The sequence below is a fragment of the Hydra viridissima genome, unplaced genomic scaffold, assembly GCF_058129835.1.
Source record: "Hydra viridissima isolate aposymbiotic clone 2 unplaced genomic scaffold, HvirCarnegie_v1 scaffold_7, whole genome shotgun sequence".
Lineage (NCBI taxonomy): Eukaryota > Metazoa > Cnidaria > Hydrozoa > Anthoathecata > Hydridae > Hydra > Hydra viridissima.
This window is the reverse complement of record NW_028324306.1, coordinates 4,454,724-4,481,833: the sequence shown is the minus strand read 5'-3', so window position 1 is coordinate 4,481,833 and position 27,110 is coordinate 4,454,724. Positions and strand designations below refer to the sequence as shown.

General features: G+C 31.7%; 1 protein-coding gene across 7 annotated transcripts in view; it reads right to left on the bottom strand.

Moving 5' to 3' along the window:
- LOC149885727 (uncharacterized) overlaps window positions 1-17,973 on the bottom strand; it is a 28,667-nt gene extending 10,694 nt beyond the window's left edge. For 6 of the 7 annotated variants that reach the window (XR_016453851.1, XR_016453853.1, XR_016453848.1 and 3 more), the window contains exons 1-5: window positions 17,469-17,622; window positions 17,316-17,378; window positions 9,372-9,440; window positions 5,916-6,417; window positions 5,566-5,721 (exon numbers count right to left, since the gene is read on the bottom strand). Coding sequence is in view for 2 of the 7 variants with exons in the window: in XM_090092002.1 (XP_089948128.1) it covers window positions 5,566-5,721; window positions 5,916-6,237 (478 nt within the window). In the remaining 5 variants the exon portion in view is untranslated. Of the gene's footprint in view, window positions 1-5,565; window positions 5,722-5,915; window positions 6,418-9,371; window positions 9,441-17,315; window positions 17,379-17,468 lie in introns of all 7 variants that reach the window. The other variant, XR_016453850.1, reaches the window with a different exon arrangement.
- Between the last annotated feature and the right edge of the window lie 9,137 nt (window positions 17,974-27,110).

Here is a 27,110-nt window from a genome sequence, read left to right as displayed (position 1 = left end):
AACTCACTTTTATAAAATTTGATAAAATTTGATAAAATTTCTTTTCAATTTTATAAAATTTGTTTATTTTGGTCTGACATATTTACCTATTGCAGAACTAACTTCAACTATGACTGCTTAAATTGTGTTGATAAATGATTTGTGATTTAAAACTGGAAATTGAATAAATGCCATAGAGATGTTACAGCAGTTTGCTATGACAATTAAACATAATACTTTATATTTGGTTTACTTTTTTTGCAAACTGCAGGAAATGGGAGAAAAGTAATTGGAAATGGCTAAAAAATTATTTCTTAGCAACCTTAAAACCATAAAGACTTTTTCTGTCACCATAAGACTATTTGTGAAAAAATATTATAAAAAAAGAGTGTAGTTTATTTACTTTTTGCAATAATATAACTATTAGCTGCATCATATGCGCTATTGGATTCTCCTACATTAGATTAACAATGTAAACACATGGTATTTTTAGATTAAATCATATATTGAGAAATTGTCCATGAAACAAAAGATTTTTGTTTTCATTTTCTTGATCACTTATCATTTAACCTGCTCTTGAAATCAATCTTATCTTTTGAAGTAACTGAAAAGCTTCTATTGTTAAAATGAGCAATAAAATTTCAAAAAGAACTTTGTATGAGCCATACATATTTAAACAAACTATTGAGGGGATCACTAAGTTCCACATGTCCAGTTATAAATAGGAAATCCCTTTCATATAACTCATTGGCGTTAAATAGATCTGATTTAAATCAAAGCTCATTAGCATTAAATAGCTTTAAAAAACTTGAATTAAAGACACTAAATAGAAAATACAGACTTATGATTTAAGTCTGCAGTATTTTAAGTTCTTTAAAATATTTAAATAAACATTAGGCACTTTGAACTTAAGAGGGGAGGGGAGGGGGAAGAATTTTCTTTGCATTGTTAGTTGGTTGTTGCAAAAAAACTAAGGAGCTTGGTATTTTGTTGCATTACAAACTCCAAAATAAGGCTCCAGAACTGTATTTAATACATTACAGACATGAGGTATATGAATAAGAAATAAATGAAAAAGTTGAAGCACTTCAAAAGTTCATTGAGCACTTCAAAAGTTCATAAAGTAAAGTGAACTAAAATCAGAAACTTGGAAATGCCCAAAGTTTAAAGTATACAAAATAATACAACACTCAGAGACTATAAAGAAGCAAATATTATGCTTTATTTGAATTTAACCATTTGTCAAAAAAAAAAAGTAAAAATAGTAGAACTTGTAGAATTGATGGCTGTACAGAAACTCATTATTGTGTGGCTTATAAGAAGAGACAGAAAAACAAAACCAATATAAACTAGGAAGAACCAAAGATAAAACACCAGATAGAGGTTATTGAAAACTCTATTTTGTCAAACATACACTGCAGGCCAAAAGTTTCTGGACACTAAAATCTATCCTGTATCATTAAATTAATCAATAATATTAATTTATATTACTTAAACTTACTAATTTTAAGTGTTTATGTAAGTTTGAGGTCAGTAATTGGGTATTACTAACCTCAAACTTACATAAATAAGTTTGTTTTTTTAATTGTTTATTTTAACTTGATATATAGCGTTTCATTACTCTTAAGAGTTTGGTCTTGTTAAAGTTATTTATTTGTTGAAACATGAAGTAAATATTTATAATATAATGATATCCGACTAAAATAATTAAGAATATTTAGTTTTGTTTAGTTTTCATTTGGCATTAATGACAGTTGCATTAAAAAATCTTTAAAAAAATTTTAAAATCTTATAATTCGACTATTTAATTAAAAATATGAGTAAAAAACCTTCTTTAACGGTTGCAAAACTTTCTATAATAGTTACATTACATAAAGAGAGTTATTCAGTTCTTAAACTTTGCAAAAAATTAAAATTTGCCAAAAGTACTGTACAAGATAACATCAAACGATGGAAAGAAACAGGCATTTTTGAAGACAAAAAAAGATCTGGTAGACCACGGAAGACAACAAAAGCAGAAGATAATAGTATAATATTGATGAGTAAAAGAAAACAAAGACTTACAGCCCTGGAAATAGCTTCAGGCTTTAATAGGAGTCATTCAAAATCTATTTCATTAATCACTACGAAATGACGTCTTAGACAAGCAAGACTTTCTGATTGTATAGCGGTCAGGAAACCGTTGCTACAGATTGGAAATAAAAAGAAAAAGTTATAATGGGCTATAGACCACCAAAATTGGACAGAAGAAGACTAGGGAAAAGTACTATGGACCGACGAGTCCAAATTTGATTTGTTTGGGCAAAGACATAGAATTTACATCAGAAAAACAACAAAAGAAAAAATGATCCCAGAGTGTTTAGTGCCAACAATCAAGCATGGTGGTGGGTCAATTATGGTATGAAGAATGTTTTTCTTCAGCTGGTGTAGGTGACCTAGTTAAAGTTGAGGGTATTATCATAAAAGAAAAATATAAAACAATTCTAGAAAACAATGCTATACCTTCTGGCTCAAGAACTATTGGTCGTGGTTTTGTTTTTATGCAGGACAATGACCCTAAACACACCTCAAAATTATCTAAGAACTATATAAAGGAACAAGAGGATAATGGTGTCCTAAAAAACATGACCTGGCTGGGCCAATCACCAGATTTGAACCCAATAGAGTTACTGTGGGAAGAATTGGACAAAAAGGTCAGACAAAAATGCCCAACATCCAAATAGCACCTGTGGCAGATATCAGAAGAATCCTGTTTACCAATTACACCCAAAATAATAAATAAATTAATAAATAGATGCCACGGATTGCAAAAAAAGTGATAAAAACTCAGGGGTTGTTTTTTGACGAAAAGACGGTTTAATAATAATAGTGTTGTTAGTATTTTTTTTATTTCATTTTTTGTCTTTTTTTTTTTTCTTAAATAGTAACTATATGTACCTTTTATAAAATATGATATTTGAATTTTTTTGAAATAATTATGGGAGTTTTAGTCAAAAAATTAAACAAAATCCAAGTGTTCAGAAACTTTTAGCCTGCAGTGTACATTCAAAGTATTCAGTGAGGTTAATAACTCTAAGAACACAGATAATTATCATAGAAGTTGAAAAAAAAAGACATTGTATTTAATTCCTTACTTAATGGTGGAAGTACCAAGACATACTTGATTGCAGCTGAATTATTACTTCATAGTAAAATGCAAAAGATAGTTGACAACATTATGAATAATTAGGTTAAGAGCATGATAAATAGTCAGTATCTAGGGTATCAGGTTTGCTTCCTTGTCTAGTTTAAGTGGTTAGGTGAATCATTAACAACTCAGAAAAAATCCATCTCAAAGTTACAACAAGATAAATTGAGTTAACTTTACAGAAAATAAAAAATAATGAGAGTTCCATTTCTAAACATATTAACTGAATGTAAAATATATAATACACACATGTACAACAAGAATGTATAAAACACGAATGCACAATACTTGATAAGTTTAACTAATTATTTGTGAAATATATTTTTTAGTTTAAGAAAAAAAAAAGAGAAACTTTTTTACAAAAATTAATTAACATGCCAACTAAAATGAGCTATACTTTAAAGTCAGGTTAACAATACTTATCTTTTTAAAAAAATGTAAAAATATACACTTAAAATATTTTTAGATGCAGCTGTCAAATCATCACAATATCATTTCTGGCAATTTATCAATAGCTAAAAGAACATCTTTTAAAAATTTTTATTTTTCAACAGTTTGATGATTAAAACTTAACAGCTTAAAACTGAATGCTGAATTAAAAATTTATTTACCATTCTTTGATCCTACCATTATTTTGATAAACCAAAAAAACATTTGCTTTGACAAAGTTTTTATCATTCCTCTGTTTTTGGCAATATCTCCTTTAAAAGTGACCTTAAAAAATCATTAACTTTAAAGTTCTGGTTTTTTGATAAGTTTAACATAAACTTTTACAACATTTCATTGTAGAACTATTCCTTTTATGTTGTTGTTGCTGTACCAACATTTATAAACCAACAATATCCTTTGTTTCCAGATTGCATCCAGAATTACTTAAGTATTTTTCAGAATTACTTAAGTTCACATAAATGTTTAACCTACCAATTGATGTATCATACTATGGGAATAAGAAAAGCACTGACCAACATTGCTTGAGCTCTGATTAAAAAATTCTCCTAAAATTAAATTTTTCGTGGTAAAAGTAGTAATAATACGTTTTTTTTTGTTGTGATTTTTGGATATGTTTTTCCTGTATAAATGAAAAACAAAAACTCTTCTAAGTTAGATTAAAATCTATCATGGATATATTCAAAGATATAAAATGACAAAATACTACTGGTAATATCAGAATACAGGGTGCGGCAGCGATTCGCGAACTTTTAAGAACATATTTGAAAATGAATTTTTAAAGCACTAAAAAATTATATTCATGAATATTAATAGGAGAAAAGTTGAAGATAAATACTTTTCCCACCTTGACATTCAATTAAATTTCCTTTACTCTCAACTATGCTCTACACACTATAGTCAAGGGGATTCAGGTCAGGGCTGGATAGTAACCAAAAGTGTTTGGGTTAGAAATTAGCCGTATTGTTCTGAAGATATTGTTGAATTTTTCTGGACCCATGACAAGGTGCATTGTCCTGTTGAAAGATGTAATTGTTTTCTGGGAATGTCTTCTTCAGCCATGGTACAACAAAGCATTTTAGTAAGCTAATATACACATCAGAGGTAACTTTTTCTTTCTCTTTGATGAAGATTGGTGGACATTTCTTTTTATTGGAAGCGATGATTCCTAGCATCATGATGGACTGAGGGTGCTTGGTAAGACACACAGATGGTGCTTTGTCATCCTTCTGAACAACGAATCTGTCATTACACCTATTTATCACACAGTCAACACTAAAAAGTTTTTCATCTGAGAAAACTTTAACTGTTGATGAAGCAAGACTTTTTAGCTGGTTCAGAAGCTTTTTTGATTGCTAAAATCGTAACGTTTTTAGTCTTTCTGTCAAAAGCTGATGTGAAGGTTGGACCACACTGGCTTTTCCATGTATTTTTAGAGCTCTTCTGACTGTGCTCTCACCAATATTGAAAAATTTTGCTGTCTTTCTGATGGATGCAGTAAGATTCTTTTCAACATTCTTTTTAGACTTTTCTGTGAACTTTTTATCAACTTTTTTGTTCACTGGAGATGGCATTTTGGCTCTCTCAGCACTGTCACGTTTTTTCACTTTGTAAAATGTAGTTTTAGACACTCCAGAAACACGAATCACTTCACGTGCAGGCAAACCCGCATGAATCAAATTTAAAGCTTCGGTTCTTTTGTTCTCCATTGCAAAACTTTTAACTAAAATGTTTTGTATTCACAATTTTATTAAAATCTAAGACAATCATTGAACATCAATAAAAAAAAAAAACTTGCGGAAGTATTTTATTTACATCACAAAGCTTGGCCAAAAATTAGTTTGCGAATAGCTGCCGCACCCTGTATATCTAACTGATTCAATCAAGGGATAAACCATTTGTTGTCATAAACATTTAATCAAAACCATTCATTAAAATGTTAAGAAACACACCTTTACAAGTATCATTGCTGAAACATGTTATAAAATTGCTAGTGGCAGTACTATTCTCCCAATAATCAGTCAAGCAATAATTTCGAGTCCTAATCCTTGATCCATATCCACAAGACACATTGCAACTTGACCAAGCACTCCATTGATGTCTGATCCCTAGTTAAGATTTTAATTTTTTATCAAAAAAACATTGAAAGCTTCTTTAGTTTTGGTTGTCTTTCTATTTTCTTTTTTTTAAATAACAATTTAAATAATAAAAAGTGTAATAAAAACTACTTAAATAATAACACTTGAAAAGTATATTTCAGCTGTTTTACTGAAAAAATTTAAAAGTAATATTTATTTCATACCAGAAGGTCCTGTTTTTACTACAAAATTTCTTATGGATCCATTTTGAGAATCATTCCATGGATTTCCAGCATAAACATTTACATTGGATATCTCTATTGTTTGATTATTTACAACTGAATGAATTATTGTTCCATTCAAAGTGATTGAAAACACATAAATTCCATTAAATAACTCTTGTGATATTTTTAAAGTAGACCATTGCATCAATGGGAGGGGACTTGTCAAAAAATTATAATTTATATAACCATTGACTGCTGAGCATATCTGCATTGATCCTTTTTTTTTTATTATGAAAAAACACAGCAGGATTTCTACCTCCATAGCTAGTAGAAAGATTTGAACTTGTCAAATGAATTACACTCCACCATGTATCATTATTATCATAGGATTCTGGCTTCACCTCAAATGAAAGCGCATATTCTTTGTAAATTTTTCTCAGAGTAGCAACAATGTTTTTTTTTTTTAAAGGTATGTCTTTTTCCAAAAATATTGATTCCAATTCTTAAAAAGGTAAATAAATACAATTTTTAATTAACAACAATGAATAAAAACCTAACTTTTTAATAAAAGCAATGCTCAAGTTTAACTACAAAACTACTTGTGAGTGTGTGTGTGTGTGTGTGTGTGTGTGTGTGTGTGTGTGTGTGTGTGTGTGTGGCACTACTTGACTTTCTCCTTCCTCTCTTTTTATAATTGACTCTGATAGAGAACTTCATGCTATAAAAATCGTATAAAAATATAGATCTCAAAATTAATGGAAAGTGCTCTAATCTGAAATTGAAAGTAAAAAAATATACAATAAATCACGAATCAATCATAAAGTTTAGAGGAAGGGGTTGGGTGGGGTGGGGTGGCGTAGGGGGCGGGTGAAAATATCGAAACGCCTATATATATATATATATATTAGGGATATGACAATTTTGCAACCCTATATCCCCATACTAAATTTAGTGGAGATTTTGTGCAAAAATCAGAAAAATAACAAGCATTTTTACTATATGTCAAAAAAGTTCACCCCCCAATTAAAAAATATTTGTAAATTTTTTTTAAAAAATGTAGTTTTGCAACACATCTTCCACTACTTTATAGAAACCAATAAACATGTATAATTAAAATTTGTCTACTGTGTATTTGACAATAAGTATTTAATATTTAGTTTTTCTATGCTATGGCATAATGGCATTAAGTCTTGCATCACTTTCACAGCACGTTCTGCACATATATTTGAACGTTGTGTTGGTATTGGTGTTGGCTCAGTGGACCAAAACCTTTTCAATGATTTCAATGCTTTAGGATGCTCATTGCATGCTTCTAATAGATTAACAAAGTCTGCAGGATTGAAGTAGTGACCCCCAAACCATATATCACCCCATGAACCACAGATGAAGTCACAGGCTGCTTGAGCTGATTCTGATTCTTGGTATTCTGGTACTAAAATGTAAGCAAGTAGAATAAAAATGGCTCTCGAATTCCACCTTGCATTGCTTATAGCAGGAAGTGATTTGAAATTAACTTTTGGAAAGTTACCTGTGCTTTTAAACTTTCTATAACATGCTATTAAGTGATTCAGGAAATCCATGTCATCTCTCCAGCGAGTTCGCTTCACTTTTGTCAAAGGATTTCCAATATTACTAAACAATAGCTTCAAGTTCTCGTAATCTTGCTGCAACCTTGTCACAAAAGGGTAATGGAGATATGGTGACATTGTCGATCCTTCAAAAAGATCATTCATGACATGTTTCAAAAGAGTATCTAGAATATGGTGTTGGCATCCAATAAAAACAGGCTTTTCTAGTCCAATGGTTTTAAAATGTTTCTGTAACCGTGTAACTACACCATTTCTTAATCCTGTATTTGTAGATGTTGTGTCAGATACAATCATTTTTATGGCTGGCCACAGCTCATACTCATCTAGCACATGCTTTATCCCATTATATATTGTTTCACTTTTTCCATTCATCATTTCCAGAACAGCAAGCCTAACCTCTCTATTTTCATTTTTCAAAACAACTACTTGATGTTCCATTTTCTTTATTTGTTTTCCATCAAAGTGCAAAGACCACTTTTCATTTTTTAGGTTTTCCATATAATTTGCTTTCAACTTTTCTCCTTCTTTCATAACACCTTTGTAGATACCACTTTGCGTTGGAGTATGAATAGAAATACCACTTTCTGAAAGAGTTTTACAGACTTCATGTGCTTTTTTGGTACTAATCTTAGCAGAAATCACTAAATTTACTGCTGAATTTGTTTTTTGTTTTTTAGATGATGATGAAGGACCTTCAGCTTCAATATCACTGCTGGAACACTGCTCTTCACTTTCTGAAGGTTCTCCTTCACTAGCTGATTCAACAAAATCTTGTCCTTGACTGATGGACATTTGTTTCTTTATCAACACTAATTTTCTTGGATGAATACCTTCAGCATCTTTAATTGTGGTACAATATCCAGCTCTTCCATTTGTTGACTTTTGAAGACAATAAAATTCTTTATCTTCCTGACACAACCATTCACCTTTCTCATCGGTTATGTCAAACAATCGTGTAAAATTTTGAGTTCCGGGTTTTCGACTATCTTTGTCAAGTTTTTTCAATACATTTTCTATTTTTCTTTCTGCTGCCGATTTCCCTTGTTGAATAGGAATATTTAGCTTTCTCCATAGAATTTAGTTTCTTCAGCCACAATTGCAATTCTCTCCTTTCTACTTTTCACATTTGATGACAAACTTTTAAATCGATCAATGATACGCTGTTCTGTTGGCATCTTATTCATTTCACTAATACTTATAACAACAGTAGTACATTTTCTGGAAGTTTTAGCTTTTTCAAACCTTACTAAATTTGATTCCCAAACTTTCTTATTCTTGGTTGAAGCAACTCTATTTTTGGACATAATGTTCAAAACACAAGATAACAATTTGACAAAGTTAAAGAAGACAATTCCGGTTATATACAAAAAACCAATTATAAAATGCTGAAGCACTTCCGCGCGGTCCAACAGGGTTCAAATCGAAAATTGCAGTTATTAAAAGTTTCAGTTATCTCGTAAAGAAATCTGTAGAATTTATGATGTTTGTGATCACAGTCGCATATTGAGTAAGATTGGGTTCTCTATTATATTTCTAATTTATAACTCACTAAAAAGATAGGAAAAATTATTTTCAGCTTGAGGGGTGATCTTTTTTGACAATTTACATAAAAAAAATATATTTTATGTTTATAAATATAATTTCTCCACTCATGGTTACATGGGGAATAAAAAATTCTTAAATTTTTTTTTAGTCATACCCCTAATATATATATATATATATATATATATATATATATATATATATATATATATATATAAACATATACACATTATGAACACACACACATATTTCTAGTGTTGAATGTTTGCAATCTGGTTCCAGAAATTTTATCAGTCACATTTAGTCAAAATAAAAAAAATATTACCTGGACACTCTTTATCACACCCATTCGACGCATTACAAGTCGACCAAACTTTCGAGTTAATCTCTTCAGCTACAAATTATAATTATTAATCATTAAAAAAAAAAAAAAAAGAGGGTAGGGGAGGGTAGGGGGAAACTTCAGTAGTGCCCGTGTAAAATAATATTTATTATTGTAAACTAATATTTATAGCAAAAGAAAGTATGTACGTAAACATTTTAGCGCTAAAACACTTTTCCCCTCCCCCCCTTCCTCTCCTAATATTATGATTGATTATGGTAGAAAATTTTATGCTGGTTAAGAATCGTATAAAAAACGTTGGTCTCAAATTTTAATGCAAAATGTTCTAATTTGAAAAAGCGAACATTTTATGTCGTTTAAACAATTCTCTAAGTAAAAAACGAACCAATATCATTAAACCAATTCCAATAGTGTACCGTCGTTCAAGTCAACCTCAAGAGATGATGAAAATTTTAAACTGTCCTATGCTCATAGTAATTTAAATAGACGTTTACCAAAAATTATGGTGGTCAGAGTCTGCGAACAATTTTACCGTAAAGTCAGGATCCGTATATCCAAAAAGGGGTGGTTAAGGGACAAGGGATGGTGGAAGGTAACATTAAAAAAACGCCGCACAAAAATAAATTTGACTAAATTCCATCTTTAAATTCTTGTAGTTAAAGTTATGACCATTTAAACTTGATCATAATTTAACTAAAAAAGATTTTTACTGATGGATTTTAGTCATCCTCCCCCAAAAAAAGATTTTAACATGAACGCCATTTTTATTTGATTAAATATTTTTTAATGATTAATAAGTTTTTCTGGTGAATTTCAATCTAAAAGGGTGCCCATAAAGTACGTAATAACCCCCCTTCACCCTTGTTCGCACTTGTACGCCATTAACTACCCCCTCCCCCTCAAAAAAAATAAAATAAAAGTTTAAATAGAAAAGATAAAAACCAGATTTGTTTTAACGTCTAATCAAACGACATTGCAGCAGATAAAAAAACGAATGAACAACAATTGCGGCAAAATACTTTAAAATCTATGCTATAATTGTAGATTGTTTGGTGGTTTCGAAATTGCAAACCGTTTCATGTTAGGGACAATTGTAGAACCAAGTAAACTTAAGAAATGAAAATCAGGTAAAAATGTCAAAATTAACATATAAATTTTCAGGATAGTAAATAACACTTTTGCATTAAAATATTTTGCAAGAGCATATTAAAGGATTATTCAGGAACAGGCAGTAGGAATATTTCAGTGTAAATTTAGTAACTTGAGGATGCTTCTATCATAAATTTTTTCCTGCTCTGATTCTGAAAATGCTACTAAAACAGAATCAGTTTTTAGAATCAATAGTAATTTAGTTATTGAACAAGATAGTGAAATCTACATTATTCAGCCACCATCCAATTCAGAGAAGCCTAAAGCCTCAGATTCACAACTGAATTCACAAAGGAAGTTTCAATGAAGTTATAAGGAAAATTACAAATATGTTCTGCATAACTGCAAAAAAAAGAAAGTTTTTTTTGAACGATCTGAACCAAAGCTTTTTAAGTGAAATTGACTCTGTCCACAGTAAAATATATTTTTTATATCAATGTATCTAGCTAGATATTATAGGAAACATATGGTCTTGTAATTTGCGGAATAGATGAGAAAACTTCTATTTTACATCTGCTAGGATTAGATTCTTACAAAATTGAAAGAATATTTGAATTGCCCTTAAAAAAATTCTTTTGATTTATCAAACTTAATCCTTGAGGCTTTCGCTCATGCAAAGTTTCGCATACTAACTTAAAAAGTTAAGAAGTTGCAGTTTTACTGTATGACAGCCGATGAACCAACTGATATCTCCGCCATTGAACAAGTTTCGATCTGCAATCAGTGCGTAATGGATTGTTTAACGTATCTGAGAGCATCCATGGACCCTAATAATAGAAAAAGAAGAGCAAGCTGCTCACGTTGTTGTACAAAACATCTTAACATGATTGCTTAAACTTCTGTAGAGATCCTTAATCTAATCCAACCATTTATTGCATTTTAACGTGGGCCTTATTTTCTAAAAGAAAGATAAGCCTAATATTCCTTTACTCCAACTGGCTCATAGTTTTATTCTTTCATTCATGTCCTCTGCCTTCTCTATACAGACCTAATCTGGCCTTTGGCAAAAACCAACGTGTCGGCATTTGAAAACCTCATAGCTAATGTTATACTGGTAATGTTGAAATAATCAAGGGAAAGAAAAATCAAACAATTCTGTTTTTTTTAAGTGTTTAATTTTTGATACATTTTACCAGATTTAGGAAAACAATGAGTACATCAAATCCAATAGGTGTGATATTTGTGAAACTACAAAGCAAATAAAGTTTCTTGAAAGAGTGAAGTACCATTTGAACTATTATTATTTGACAATACTTTATAAAGCTGAACTTTAATCCGGGAGTAATCATGTCAGTGAATTTTAAAACTTTGTTGCCTAAAAAATATTTGCGTTGATTTTACTTTGTTTATATTATTGCTGTATATAGTTGTTATCTCTACTTATAGTTTGTTGATTAATATAATATAACCATAGCATTAAGTAACAATTATTAGCGTACAAAAACTACGATAACTAATTTATATCCTTTAAGAGAACTGAGATGACAAATGTTACAAAAACCCACCTGTTGTATCTAACACAAGTGTAAGATGTTGTACCGTATTGACTTGTAACAAACAACCACGATCAACTTTAACTCATAACCACTTTATTATTAAAATGATTTTACCGCTACGTGGTAATCTGAGAGCCTGGAACTATTCAACAGAAGAAATGATTCCTCGATAAGAAATTAGTTGACTAATTCAAGCGATCATTCAAGCAAAATTCCAGCCTATCGGACAGAAATTGAGTTCAACTATGCGCAACTTCATGATCATTCGTGATGAAAGTGAGTAAGTTCTGCAATTTGAAGTCTTTTAAAGTCACGAAAGTACCTAATCTCAATGAGAAACAGATTTTGGCTACCAAAAAGCAAGCTATAAAATTATTTGATTCGGTGATGACAAATCAAAATTGCTGCCTTATAATCGACGATGAAACTTACGTCAAAACTGACTTAAAACATATTCCAGGTCGCCAATTTCATGTTTCAAACAAGCGATTTGGTGTCCACGAAAGTTTAAGTTTTAAAAGTGCGACAAGTTCTGTAAAAAGTTCATGCTATGACTAGCGATATGCAATTGTGGCGGTAAGTCTACGACGTTTGTCACTTCTTAAGCAACGACCAAAGAACTTTACGTCTCTGAGTGCTACCAAAAACGTCTATTAATTTTATCAAGTCCCATAATGGTCCAACCACCTTCTGGTCAGAACTCGCCTCATGTCATTACGCAAAACACGCGATTGATTGGATGAATGTCAAGGAGTTAGTTTTCTTCCCGAAAGAGCTGAATCCTCCAAACTGCCCTCAATGGCGATCGATCGAGAATTTCTGGGCAATTATCAAGAGATACATGTCTAAGAAGTCACAGGTAATTAAAACTGCCAACGCTATTTGAAATCATAGGAGAAAGTGTGCGAAAAAGTTCCAGAATCTGTTGTGCGCAAGATGATGTGCAGTAACAAGACAAAGATTCGTGCGTAACTTCAAGGAAACCTCCAGTTGTTATTTTTTAATATGTAGTTCATAAATGTGACACGTAGCTTTAATTTCAGAAATCAACTGAAATTTTAGACTAATGTTTTATTTTAAAAATTTCCCGGTAAAAAGCACTGAAATTTTAGATAGCCAGTCTTTAAATAAGGAGTAAGTGACCAGAATGTTTAATAGAGGGTAGATGAAGGTGTTGGGGAGTGTTATAGATTGGTGAGCAGGCAATCTTCTAAATATTTAGTAATCTAGCAAAAAAAACTTATCTATGTAAACAAATAATTTCTTTATTCCTAAGCTTCATTTTGCAATATCTTCTCATTTATAAGATGATGGTCAAAAAAACATCTCTTAATCAAAGGTGGAACATTTGTACCATTGATCACCAGCAATACTTTTCAAAAGCTTAAAATTGACATTTCTTAATCTATAGTAAAAATCCATCAAAATTTATTAAACCATTTTAATAGATACGTTTTTGCTTAAGGGACATTAAAGCAGATAAAGGATATAACCAACAACAGTGGTTACAGTTGTCCGCATATGTTCAAAATAATAGACCTTTTTTCTCGCATTATAAAGTATGCATTTATGCCTAAATACCCCTTTATTCATCAAGAAGACCTTTTTTAATTGTTAGGCACCGGCGATTCGGCTCGTAAAAAGTCAACCCGATATATTACAAATCATTATCCGAAAAATTTTTACGAACCACTAGCAGATTTTTATTTTGCGGACTCTTTTTGATGTTCGGATTGTTAATCCAAAAAATTTTTACGAATGTACTTTGTGGATGAGGAGGAAAAATTTGAAATAGTCAAAACTGCGGTAAAGAAGGCTATGGAAGAACTGTCAAAAAATGAAATTTCGGCTAGACAAAGCACATATTCCCCTTCAATGTTGGATGGTGAAGATGATGACAACTTTGATTTAACTGAAAAACTGAGGAAGAACGTGTTTGGTGCAGGTTATATTAATCCTGGAGGTGACACAAGCACTAAGAAAGTCATTTCAGCTGAAATTGAGGGGTATTTAAATGCAAAACCAGTTCCAGTAAGCACAAATGTATTGGAATTCTGGAAACAAAACCAGTATATATACCCAATGATATCAAGGCTGGCCAGAAAAAATCTCTGTATACCTGCTGCACCATCAACATCTGATAGAATTTTCTAAACAGTAGGGAATATATACAGCTCTAGAAGAACCAATCTTTCAATCTCAATGGTTAAGATGTTGGAAGATATGAAAGAAAACATTAAGCAACTAAGCGAAGTTCAAGAAATTACGTGGCCAGGAAATGAATTTGGAAAATGATTAACTTTCAGTGTGATTTTGACTTTTTTTATTTCTTAACATGGAAATCATTTTATTTCATTGTATATTTGAATATTAGAAATAAATAAAAATTAATATTGTTTCAATAGCGTTCCTTATTTTATAAATCAGTAAAAATAGTAGCGGTTCGGGTTTCAATTCGAAAAAAAATTTTCGAATTGCAATCCGATCGAAAAGTATCGAATCGGATTGCAGTCCAAAAAATAATCCGAGAAAACTTTAACGAATTTTTTTCCGATACATTATTTTCGGATCAAATCAATCCGTAAGTAATTTGAACCGCTCAGCATAGATAGTTCGGTGCACAACCCGACAATCCGATAAACAGTAATGGATCGGCAGTCTCTATTAATTGTTCAAAACAATTTGAATAGCTTCCGCGTTACAAAGTTATTATTATAGTTTTTAGTTAAACAAACGAAAAGCTGATACTCGCAACTGATAAAAAGCGTCACCATTGCACATGTGATTCTCTTTTAGTAAAATATTAATTACAAATATGCAATCTAGCAACACCGTTGCAAGAAAAGAAAAAATGTTTAACATAATTTCCCGGGAAGGAACATGCACATAAATCTCTGAATGTCTTACTCCTTGGTTGTAATTATACGTTAGCTTATTTTCTAAACTTTACAAAATCAAAGCAAGTCAACTTAAATGCCAAATACTGCCAAGAACCATGAAAAACTGTTTGCTTCTTGTGTCTTCAAAAAGGAAAACAGAAACTTACTACCTTCATCATTGACAGATATCACGCTGTTTTAATGAAAGATCTTGAATTTAATAATGCCAGAGTTCCTACAGGAATCTGCAGTGCATTCAGAAAAAAACTAGAACGACTTGTCAAAGGTACCACCTCAGAGTGTCCTACCCTTTTTAACTTTGATTCTATTTCAGTAAAGCATATCCCAAAATCCACCACTATGTGTGATTGCTTAATCTGTCAAATTGGCAAGTATAAAACCAAAGATAAAAACCCTTTATCAGGAAGTATTTCTACAAACGCTAATGGCCAAACAGCTCTAGCTGACAACCTTAAAAAATCCTAGAACCATCGAACCCCAGGACTTAAAAACGCTGTTCAATAAAATGGGGGCCGACCCTTACCAGTCACACCAGGTAGAATCCAACTTTGATACTTTTTATTACATCTGTGTAAGAAAAAAGTCTGTAATACCAACTCCTTTAGCGCTATCTTCAGTAAGGCAGTTGTTTGGACCCCAACTGAAAACAGGACAGCTCGTGCAACTTCAGCTGAATACAGGACTTTCCGACAATAAAATTAGAAATTTGGCTGCAACATTTAACAGGTGTTCTGCCAAAAAAAAATATAAAACCATACTTCGGAAAAAAATCTTTAGTTCATGTCTAGGTTTTGCAAGACTTTATCTGCATCTCTCAAATCAGTATCCTTGCAGACATTAAAATCAATGAACTGAAAAAGGACATTATTCACTTCAAAAGTCTTGAAAAATAAAAATAAACATTTTTTGCTTGTATTTTGTTCTTCATTTAAGCTACTTTTACTTGATTTATGTGTAGATAACAATGTGTAAAATAAATTAAGTACACTGTTGTACACACCAAAAAAAAGATTAATTGAAATGGAATATGATGGCTCTATGTTAATTTGCATTGAAAGAGACCGAAAAAATAGATGCTTATGCTATCCTATGTACGAGTAAAACTAGATATTTTTGCTTAATACTTCAAATCATTGTATCTTGCTTGGATGAACACGGATGGTTTTAAAAATGTTTGTGGTGAACCACTAGCAACAACTTAAAGGGTTTCCAGGGGACATGAAATAAAGATTAGGTTCCATTTTTCCAAATGGCGGTGCTCACAACGAACTTTTCCGCTATTAGATATTTGCATATTAAGCTGTGTAAATCTTCCAAAAGTAAAACTTGATTGCTATCTGCTAAAATGTACATAGCTATTTTACAAGAGTTCAGTATCTAACGCATGCGGTTAAAAATTTGGTAAGAAAAGATTTTAATTTTATTTTGTACCTTTTATTAATCGTCATTTCGAAGCTATCAGAATAAAAACAAAATGCTATTTGTTTTTTCTTAATTGTATTTAATGTAAGTTAAATCATTTGCTAATTATACATCTGTAATATTTTCTAAAAAGATATCGCAGAATAATAATTTTTTAAATTGAAAACAAGTTTAAGTCAACTTCTTGAAAATCTCTAAAATCTAGAAATCTCTAAAAAATTTACAAGATCGTATTTTTTTCTCGGGTTATTTAAAGTTGTTTTTTTTTTAAATAGATATTATAAGTAGAAAGCTTGAAGACGAAAGAATAACAATTTCAAGCTCAGATACAAGTTCAAGAATTTAAAATGTGTACCTGAGGACCAGTATCTCAAGTTAATAGACAATATTTATAAAAAATTCTACAGGAGTCTAAGTGATCCAGCGATCTAAAAATGTACGGTTTGATGGGACAATATATTTATTGACTTCAGATCTCCCGGGCTGTTGTAAGTTTTTCAGTTTTAGAAGAAAGTAATAGAAGCTTTGTTGATTCTGGATGTTTAGTCGGGGCGTGTATCACAATGAACAAAAATGGATAAGAACGGAAAAAGTATAATAATTAGTCAAAAATGTCAATATTTTCAAAAATAAAAGCGCTTATGAATTAGCAACTGAACAAAATCTAGAGAACGCCTTTTAGTAAAATATTTACTCATTAAGTCATTTGTTTTTTCTTTATTTGATATTGGTTTCCTTATCTGGTTTTTAACATAGCTTTTTAATTTGCTTTTTAAATTAATGTAATAGTTAAGTACTCTTTGACGGTTTTTTTTATATCTCGTTTTTACCTTTTATTAAAATATTAGCTTTGCTATTAATAACTATTTATTAGTTTTATCATGCAACACTCAATACCATATAATTTATCATAATAAAAATATTTTTAAACAATTTTGTTAACAAGAATGATAAGTTACCAGCTGCTGACAGGCTCATCATGGTTATGATACAGCAAGTTTTAAGTTTCCACATTTGAAGCACTAAAAGTGATTAACACAGTATTTAAACAATTAAGGTCTTATGTTTTGACAATGAGAATTATGTTAATTTATGTAAAAATTAAAGCTTACTTTTTAGTCCTGTTCAAATTTGATTAACATTAATTTAAACTTTTATCTGAAAACTAATTTTCGAGCTGTTTTATCCGAAGAATCCGAAACTCATTTTCAACTCATCGTTTTTTCTGTAAACGATTTCTTACTAAGGATTATTATGAAGCACAATAGTTTAAGCTGCTTTGTTTGTAAATATGTCAACGTAATTATATAACTTAAAGTTTAAAAGAATCTCAAATTCATTTTTTCGGCATTACGTTTGCAATCGGATAGCAAACAAATCAATATGGAACCCAGAAACTTTTATATCAGCTGCTAGTTCAAACTTCTATATCAGAGGTACTCTGTGTAAAAAATAATGTAATCAGTACAACGGTTAGAAAGAATTTAAGCATCAATGATTTAAAAGTTACTTGTTTTATTGGTTCAAGTTCTAATATTTAGTTTTCTTTAGTCGAATTTGAAATGTTTCTAATACTGATTTAAATCTTCATGCCGTTTCGTTACCGAAACTGATTTTAACTCCTTAAGTAAATACAAAGTTTTTTAAATCATGAAGCGTCATCAGAGTTTCGAACTGACTGTTTTTAAGACGGATTCCTAACACACGTGTCCAAACTTCAACTTAGTTAAAAAAATATGTAGTTAAAGTATTTTTTTAGTTGATTGTGATTCAGATGCGATTGGCCGTCAGTAAAGTTATGATACTTGGATTTTCACTCTCCTTCCAAAAGTAATCGTTTCTTCGGTCACGAGTTTTTTTTTTTTCGGTCACGATCTTCTAGAAACATGAGTTTGAAAATCGATCAGGACCGGATCATGATTTTATTCATTTTAGATCAAAATTATTAACTATAATTAAACTTTTATTATTTCAAATTATTAAAATAAATTTTATTTCTATTGCAAATTTCTATGAAGTAATTTTAATCATTCAAAACAATTAAACTGAAAGATTTTACAGAAACAATACATTAAAAAATTGTATTTTTTACTAAAACTCATGCTTATAACTAATGCAATTGAAAATTTTTTTAAAACACCATCACAATAAATACTGCGACATCAACCGAATCAGTTCCGACAGTGAGAGTAATTATGATTTGCAGCCTATCACCTAAAAAAATATCCAACTCTGTTCCTCCGTCTTAGATGCATCTGTCGGAGTTATCTCGACAGTCTACAACTACGTGCTATCAAATGTTAGCGTAACAATTGATGGACAAAAAGAAAAGTTATTCATTTATCTCAGCGAAAAAACCTGTTTGTATCGAATATTCAATTTTTTTGAGTAGCATTACGGTTCGTACGGTGTTGACGGATTATCTGTTTAAATGGATGGTAAAGCGTCCAGAGGCTTCCAAATCTATATTATAAGTAAGTTTAAGAGAACGCAAAGTCTGGAAATGCAGGTTAATAGACGTGAACCATATGTTGAAGATTATGATGAAGCTATGGTTTTTTTTTTAAGAGACATACCAAAATGCTACAATCAATTAGCGCAAGACGGTGGTCTGAGAACTTTAAGGTCCTTCTGTCTTTCATGAGTTAGTTCCGTCCTCACATAGATGGTCTTCTAAACTACTTTAGAGAAAATAATTCGGAAGACCATCTCCTATGTGTGGACCACCTCACTCAGAGAAAAATCTTTAGTCGTTTATATTTCTACATCTCGATGTGCTTTGAAAGCAGAACTCGGACATCGCAAAAGCACAGGGCACGACATCATTAGAAAGATCGAGCTAAAACTAGATTTGGGCGACGCCAGGAACATCAGCGCTAGAGAGGTCATACGCCAGTGCAGACAGATCGCCAGCGAGTTGACATGGACTAGATAACTATTTCTCTAATGTCAAGTAAATGAACGAGCCTGACATATTTAAGTATTCTTATATTACTTATTATGACTGCAACTATCTAAGGTATAAATGGGGGCGCTTTAGCTAAATCTCTCGTGATAGCCGTTTCACAAGTCGCAGCCTGCGCTCTCGGTTGTAATGAACGGTCACTTGAAGAGATAAAACGACAGTACGCCGCAATTGAATAACTGCAGACGGCTCAGACTGAGTTTAGCCAAAAACGTGCCCGTGCAATTAATAAACTTAAAATTTAACTTGCAGCTTCAAAAGAACACATCTTGATGAGCGGATTCATTTTTTCCTTCCCCTCGTATTCTTGCCCCTCGAAAAGCAAAGCAAAAGTACAGGCATGGGGCATTGTCTAAGATCGTTAACTCCTCTTTCTTTTTGAAACATTTTGCGTTTGTTATTTTGATCCAGAATAGCCCACAGGTGTTCATTAAATTGAAATCTGGACTTTGACCTGGCCATTCAAGTTATTTAATCTGATTCTTGATGAAAAATTCTTTGTCTATCTTTGACAGATGCATAGGGTCGTTTTCTTGTTGAAAAACAAAATGTTTTCCCATTCACAATTTTTGAGTAGATTTTAATTAAAAAGGATGACATAAACCTCAGAGTCCATAACTCTATTTATAAACTCCAGCTTTCCTCTTCCGCTTCAAGTCATTGATCCCCACACCATAACATTATGGGGAATTATTTTAACCTTCCCTGAGACACAAATAAGTCACTGTTTTCTTTATGAACTTGATATTGTTTTTCCTGTCTGAATGCGAATCATGCCATTTTAAACTCCACTCCTTTTTATATAGTTTTACTATCGCGTCATTTTAACACTTTAAACAATTTACATTACCAACTTACATGCATCAACACCTTACATACATTAACAACTTAAAGACATTAACCCCTTAGATAGATTAATACGCTAATAGCATCTTGAAGACGTTGTTCACGCTAACATTTCCTCAACCAAGTTTTGCTGTTCCACGAATCCAAATAAGTTTATATGCTTCGCCTACTTTTCTCAATACTTTTTGAGCTGCATCCGACTTCTCAATACTAAATATTAACTCCTCAGTCAATAAAACTTTCTTTCAGATTGATAATGGTATGTTTAAATATTTCTTAGCAACTACGAGTCTTTGATCTCGATGGTTTTTTAAAGGAATGGTTTCTTGAGTGGAACTCTTGCATTATATCCACTTTCTTTCAATCGATTTCGAATAAAAAGCGGGCTGATTTTAAATTCTAGTGCTATTACTCAAGTAAGTTTGAGGGTTTTGGTGTAGATAAAAATTGGTTTCCTTTCACCATCTTGCGAATTTTTAAATACCTTTTTTAAGTTTTCTACATCATCTGCAAACTAATACAAAGTCTGTATACAAAACGCAGATTAGAAATAAGAAAGAAAAGATGAAAACGATAAATTTATCTAATAGAGGAGCTCACTCCGAATTCAAGTTAGTTTTTTAACCGCTGCCAATCGCTTGATTTGTTGACTGCATATTATTAACCCTTCCGGGTAGACTTATGTAAAAGATATTGTCCAATACCGAGCGTTTATAAAAGTAAAAAACTAGGACAACCTCTGTTCCAAATGGGCAATACAATGTCCAATATATTCAGAAATACAGTGGCAACATCTAAGATACCAAATGAATTATTAGGAAAATATAGGTAAGTTTAAGTTTAAAAAGAATAAATTTCAAGATACTTTAAAAAGTTTCTGATATTTTAAAGTTCAAAAAACAGAGCTCTTAATCAACATCCTTTGTTAAAATTAGGGGTTTAATCCATTTCCTATCTGGAAGCATATTGGTCGCGCCATAGATCTACTTCACAATATTTACCAACATGATCCTTGAAAGACTTATTTTATGCGGAACAAGAAGCAGGCACGAACAGTAAACAAAAAAGGTAACCACAGAGAAGAAAACATCCTTTTTGACGACATCTACATATGTTATCGAATCAAAGCTTACTGGATGGCCACTTGGTAGACTGTCGACGTATAAGTGAAAAGCCTTAAATATCATAAATTTTAAATAAACTTTAAATAAACGTACTTAAATACCTAAAGAGCGCAAAAATATCATAACTTTTGCTAATCATTACAAACAGATGCAAATTCCCTACATTACCTATGCTGACTTTTAAAAGTAAAATCAACTGTAACCAAAACTTTATCAAGCTCAACATGGCAATCTTAAAAAGGATTTCATGCAGCTACTGCCACTCAGTTATCCGCAGTGATGGTTAGATAAAACACCAGCTTTTTACCGTGGTAAAGACGCTCTCAATTATGGCTATGTAACCTGGACTTTAAGAAATCCGTTGAGAATCATGTAAGCTGGACTAAGAGAGATCCGTTAGGTCTTTTACAATCAAACAGATATGAAAATGAATGCAGCTAACAAAAAGGCGTTTGATAATGCAATAAACTCTTAGATCTGTTGAGGAGCTCTTTTAGAGAACCATTCTTAAAATCCTTTACAACACCCATAGCATCAGAAAATACCGAGTTGCCTCGCACATTTGATGCAACCTTCAGCTTCGCATCTAATCTTATAAAATTTATTAACCAGTGGTCTTCTACAACTTCCGAGAATTTGATGGGGTTTTAATCATGTTAGTGCAATGGAATTCAGAAACTGCCAGTGGAAAAATAAGCTGTGTTCATAACCATATAGGAAAATATGGCCTTAAATAAAATGACCTGAGGCGTTGGACAGCTCTAGATCCTCGATAGTTTGCAGTTTATGAACTTTTTACTTGACCGACTTGCAGAACACTAGCAGCTGGATAATTTAAAAAAAACTTGTAATGGACTCACGGATGATAAGTTGAACATTGTTGCGTCAAAAATGTGCGCATCCATATGAGTACGTCAAAAGACATGTATACTTAAACAAGACAGAATGCAGTGAGTAAAATAGTGGGTCTTTTCATCAAATGAATGAAACTAGCCCCTGATCTGAGGGTGAAGGCAACCGAAAAAAACTAAACAATATAATTCAAATCTCAGATTTTGGGAAAACGATAGAACGTCTCCGCAAGCGCATTAGGGTTGATTTTTCTAATTTCAATTTTAAACTGTTAGGGTTAGGTTTTGGGTTAGGGTTAGACATTGAGAGAAAGTGTTTGATATTTTTCTAAAAATAAAAATGACATAAAATTTTAGCTTATTTTTAAAGAAATAACTTATTCTTTAAATAATTTATGTTTAAACAAATCATTTAAAAAAAGATTTAAAAAACAAAGTGTATTTTAAAAGTAATCATCTCTACATATAAAACCCAAATTCTGTTTGTTTTTTTTGGGTATCCTTAAACTCCTCCAAAATCGTTGTACAGTGAATCGTCTAATACTTGTACAAAATACTTGGACAAAAACATTTTCTTCAACAATTCGATTGTTCTAATCATGAATGGTTGAAATAAATAATACTTTGTTGTTTTATTGAATAATCACCTTGAGTTTAATATGTTAAATCTTTTTTTTGGGGGGAGAATGGGGCAAACCTCCACAATCACAACACACACCCCCTTCCTCATTTGAGCGACAACTGTTATAATAAAAGTTGAAGTACGAAATAAAAAATATATTTAAAAATCAAGGATACATAAAATTATACAACAAAAGTTACATTCAGTTATCAGAGAACTTATCAATTGACTCCTGACACTTGAATCTTCAGAAGACTCATCATTTGAAACATTTTTTTGGAAGCGGGACAATCAAATTCAATACCTCGTCTGGTATTTTCTCAATTTTTCGCTTATTTTTGCTGGCAGTTTTCTAAGTTAGTTAATAACAGGGTCAGATGTTATTAAGAGCATATTCAGCAAATCTATATTTGTAGAAATACGTTAGTTTTTCCTACTATGACGCTTTCGAAATCTTCTGCAATCTTTATTTTGTGCTTCTTGAGATTCTTCCGAGAGCTGGCGAATTGGAAGTATACTTCAAAACTATGCATTTAAAATTTTGTGCACTGTAACAGGCATGTAATACCACGAATACAAATCTAAATATAAAGTTCTAGTTTCAGAATAACGTTTTTCAAATTTGACGCACTCAATTTTATGGCCAGAAGATAGTGTTCTTAATAAAACACTAAATCTTTTTATTAGTTTGGCGTCTAATCCTGTAATCTTATCCTCATTGCTTCTAGCTTGCCATTTTATCATGCCCAAGCGGTAGCTAATGTCCAGCAAGCATTCAAAGGTACGGATCCAAGCATGCAAGACAAACCAAAACTGTAGTTTTCTTTTTTTATCAACCATGTCTTTTAATTCACCATTCATCATTTTTGGAGTAGCACCACAGATATAATATTTTTGTGTTGAATGCGTGTCAGTTAAAGCATTGCGTACTGTTCTGTCGATCATCGTCAGTAACAAATTTTGTTTCACAAAAATTTAAATTCACTAACAGTACACAGTATTGGAAGAAATTCAGATACTTCTTTCAAAACTTTGTTAGTTTCTAGAACATTAAGTTCATGTGTTTGTTTTAAAAAAGATGAATTTAATTGGTCAGCAAAAGTTTGATGATGGCCGGGGATTTTCCCAAAAATTATTAAAACAATCATCACTCAACCTCAATGGTACAAATGCAAATACAAACAGACATTAATCATTAGGATCGGAGTTCTCAAATCTTTGTTTTTAGGTACTATTGCCAGAACTTCCATCACATCTCCATTTGCTTATTAATGTAAGTGACGTTTTAGAAGGTTCATTTTTGGGAAATTGAATTGTATTATTATTGACCGTTCAGTTGTTTTATTCAATATGGCTTGAAATTTAATTTCAGCCCGCGCTTCTGAGACAGAAATAAAGTCTTCTGGAGAGTAACACAGCTTTTTTGATTTACATAAATTATAATAAGATATAATTTATGTATATCCAAAGCAGGACATGAAGGACATGAAGTATTTCCACATGGAAATGCTTCATGTCCTGCTTTCTGAGAACACTTTCTTGTTTGTTTATAAGAGTACATAATAAGCTAATGCCTCATCTCTACTCAGCTGTCTACCGCCACAAATCACATCAGTAGATTTTCTTTGTTTGAGTGTTTCTGTACTTTTCTAATCGAAGAAGCTATGGCTCTTTGAACCGATAAACGATGTACTATTTTTGCAGCTGTGGTTAGTTCACAGGCACTCTGCGATTTCTCTAATTCTTCAACTCTACATATTTTGGTTTTTATAGACGAGTCTTCAAAGTTTCATTTAGACCAACTTTGAGGCCGACTTCCTTTAGATGTTGTGGAAGCACTGGACCGATGCAAACTTATCTTAACTTCTAAACTATTGCCCTCTAATCAACTTTTATTTTTGTTTAAAAAGTTATCCATAGTTCTATTGGCTGCATTCCACTTTTCTGCAAATTTAGCAGGCAAGTTTTTACATCTTAAAACCTTTGTCCGTTCAGAAACAAACGTCCACCAAATATGCCGTTCGTTTGCTTTTGAATAAATATGACCTTCAATCCATGAAGAATCCCATGAAACTTTTGTTAAAGAATATCTCATGAACGGTACATCTTTTAATTAGAGCTGTTTTTACGTTAGGATATCTCCTTGTGAATATTTGGGGTAAATTTGATAACTAGTTGAAAATATAAAAAATGGTTTCAGTCCTTAGAAAAAAACTCTTGAAAATTAAAGTGTAAGCTGGCTTTTGCTAAACTAAAAAAATAATTGGTCTCTTGGCTGGAATTGGTCTAAAATAAACTGAAAAAAATTACATTTTCATATTACGATGACTAGGTTGTCAAAAACTCATAGAGAAAGTTCTAGGATCATTTTAGAACTGAGACTATGAATAACTACAAATGTTGCAAGTGCAAGATGCAGAGCTGATATTAACTTCCACACTGCCATGCTATATCCAAGCTGCAACATAGTTGGAGTGAACTTGAAAGAAATGAACATATTTAGATTTTTTTGACTTTGTATCTCATTTCATAGAAAAAGACAGTCAATGAAACTTTTAACATGAAATGTGTTTTAGGTTTTCACTTCCTTTTTCAACAATATTATTATTAAAATATAAATTATTAAATATTAAAATTATACTTAGAAAGCTAATGGCACACCAAGATTATATGGAATTTATATAAATCAATTACAACATCAAATACAACACTACCTTGTCTAATTCAAAATCAGAGTTGAACCTTGTTTTAGTTTTCAGATCTTAGTTAGATAGTAAATCGTTTATTTATTATTCAAGAACTAATTATTAAGGCTCATTCGCGGTTATTTTTATGGCCAGATGATTGGCAGCGATATATACTGAGCAGGTCATTTATCATCTGATATCTGCTGGTCACGAACTATTAGTGAATATTATCGTATTACTTAAATACGATGTAATAAAATTCATATTTTACTTACTACAACGTATGCTCTCTTTATTTTTGTAAAGAGAAAGAAGAAACAAAATGCTAGTTTTTTCACAGCAAAAAAAAGAAGCCTGAGAGGCTTGAATGACTTTGCGAATGCGCGCATTATTCCCCGCCTAACAAAAGTTTTTAAATAAAAGTTAAATGTCATCTTTATTGCAAAATATGCTTGAATGACCCTTTCGTCCAGTGTTCTATTTAAGGCTTCCAGCAAATAGGACATTTGGTATCAATTACTTTTTCATTGTTAACGTACCTAATTAATTAGCATTTGGATAACGAATTAATCCAAAATCATTTAATGCAATTTGGTTTGTGCCATTTCTTTTTGTGCGTTATGATATTCTCTAAATTCTTTGATGTATTCTTTAGGCCAGCGCTTCCAACAATGATTTATAACACTCATGTACTACGTGTAAAAAAGTTGCACTCTATTAAGTCTTCCTTAATTGCTTTGAAGTTCATTGTTCTATCATATAACATGTAATTCGGTGTTAGTGGAGTGTCTCTAGGCATTTCCTATGTAAGTGTAATCGGGCGATTATTAATAATGGCTTCAACTTCGGCGAATATTATCAGAAGTTCTTCGTATGTAAGGCGGGGGTTTGCTACTACCTTGCGGAGGCAACGCTTGGTCGCAGGAATAAATCTTTCGAAGAATCCTCCTAACCAAGGTGCAGTGTCAGCGTTGAAATGCCAATGGTATACCAAGAGATGAGATAAAATCTTGAGTAATTTAAATTTGAATTGTGAGCCGTTATAAGAAATGATTTTAGTAGTTGCGCCTCGTTTTGCTTTAAACTATTGTAAATTTTGTACACAGGATTCAACTAAAATACGTGGAACAAGATCTAAAAACAAAGAGCGTGTAAAATAGCAAGTGTATAAAAAAATCTAAACTTTATATAAAAACTGCCCTCGTATATATTCTTAACGTACAATTGGCCTGCGTAGTCAACACCCATAAGTTTAAAAGCGTGATCATCATTAAGTCTGCTTAAAGGCAAAGGGGGTGGGGTGGGGGTGGGGTTTTTAGGTTAAGAGTAAGGTAGCCTTTCAAAATGCTTGCACAAATGGCATCTTTAAATAAACCTTTTAATACAATTTCTTGCTTTCGGTACAAATAAAGTTGTACCTCTTAATACTATATCTGCTGGGTTGTACCTCTTGATCCTATATCTGCTGGGTTATACCTCTTGATACTATATCTGCTAGGTTGCTTTCAGAGTAACATATTCCCGGTGGGAAGTGAAAAAAGTATTTCGAATTTTTTGTACAATAGTGAATGTACCACCTTGGAATAATGATACTTTGAGAGAAACACTGTTAACAAATTACTCTCAAGTTTAGTGTCCCATCCTATTTTGGTCAAACAT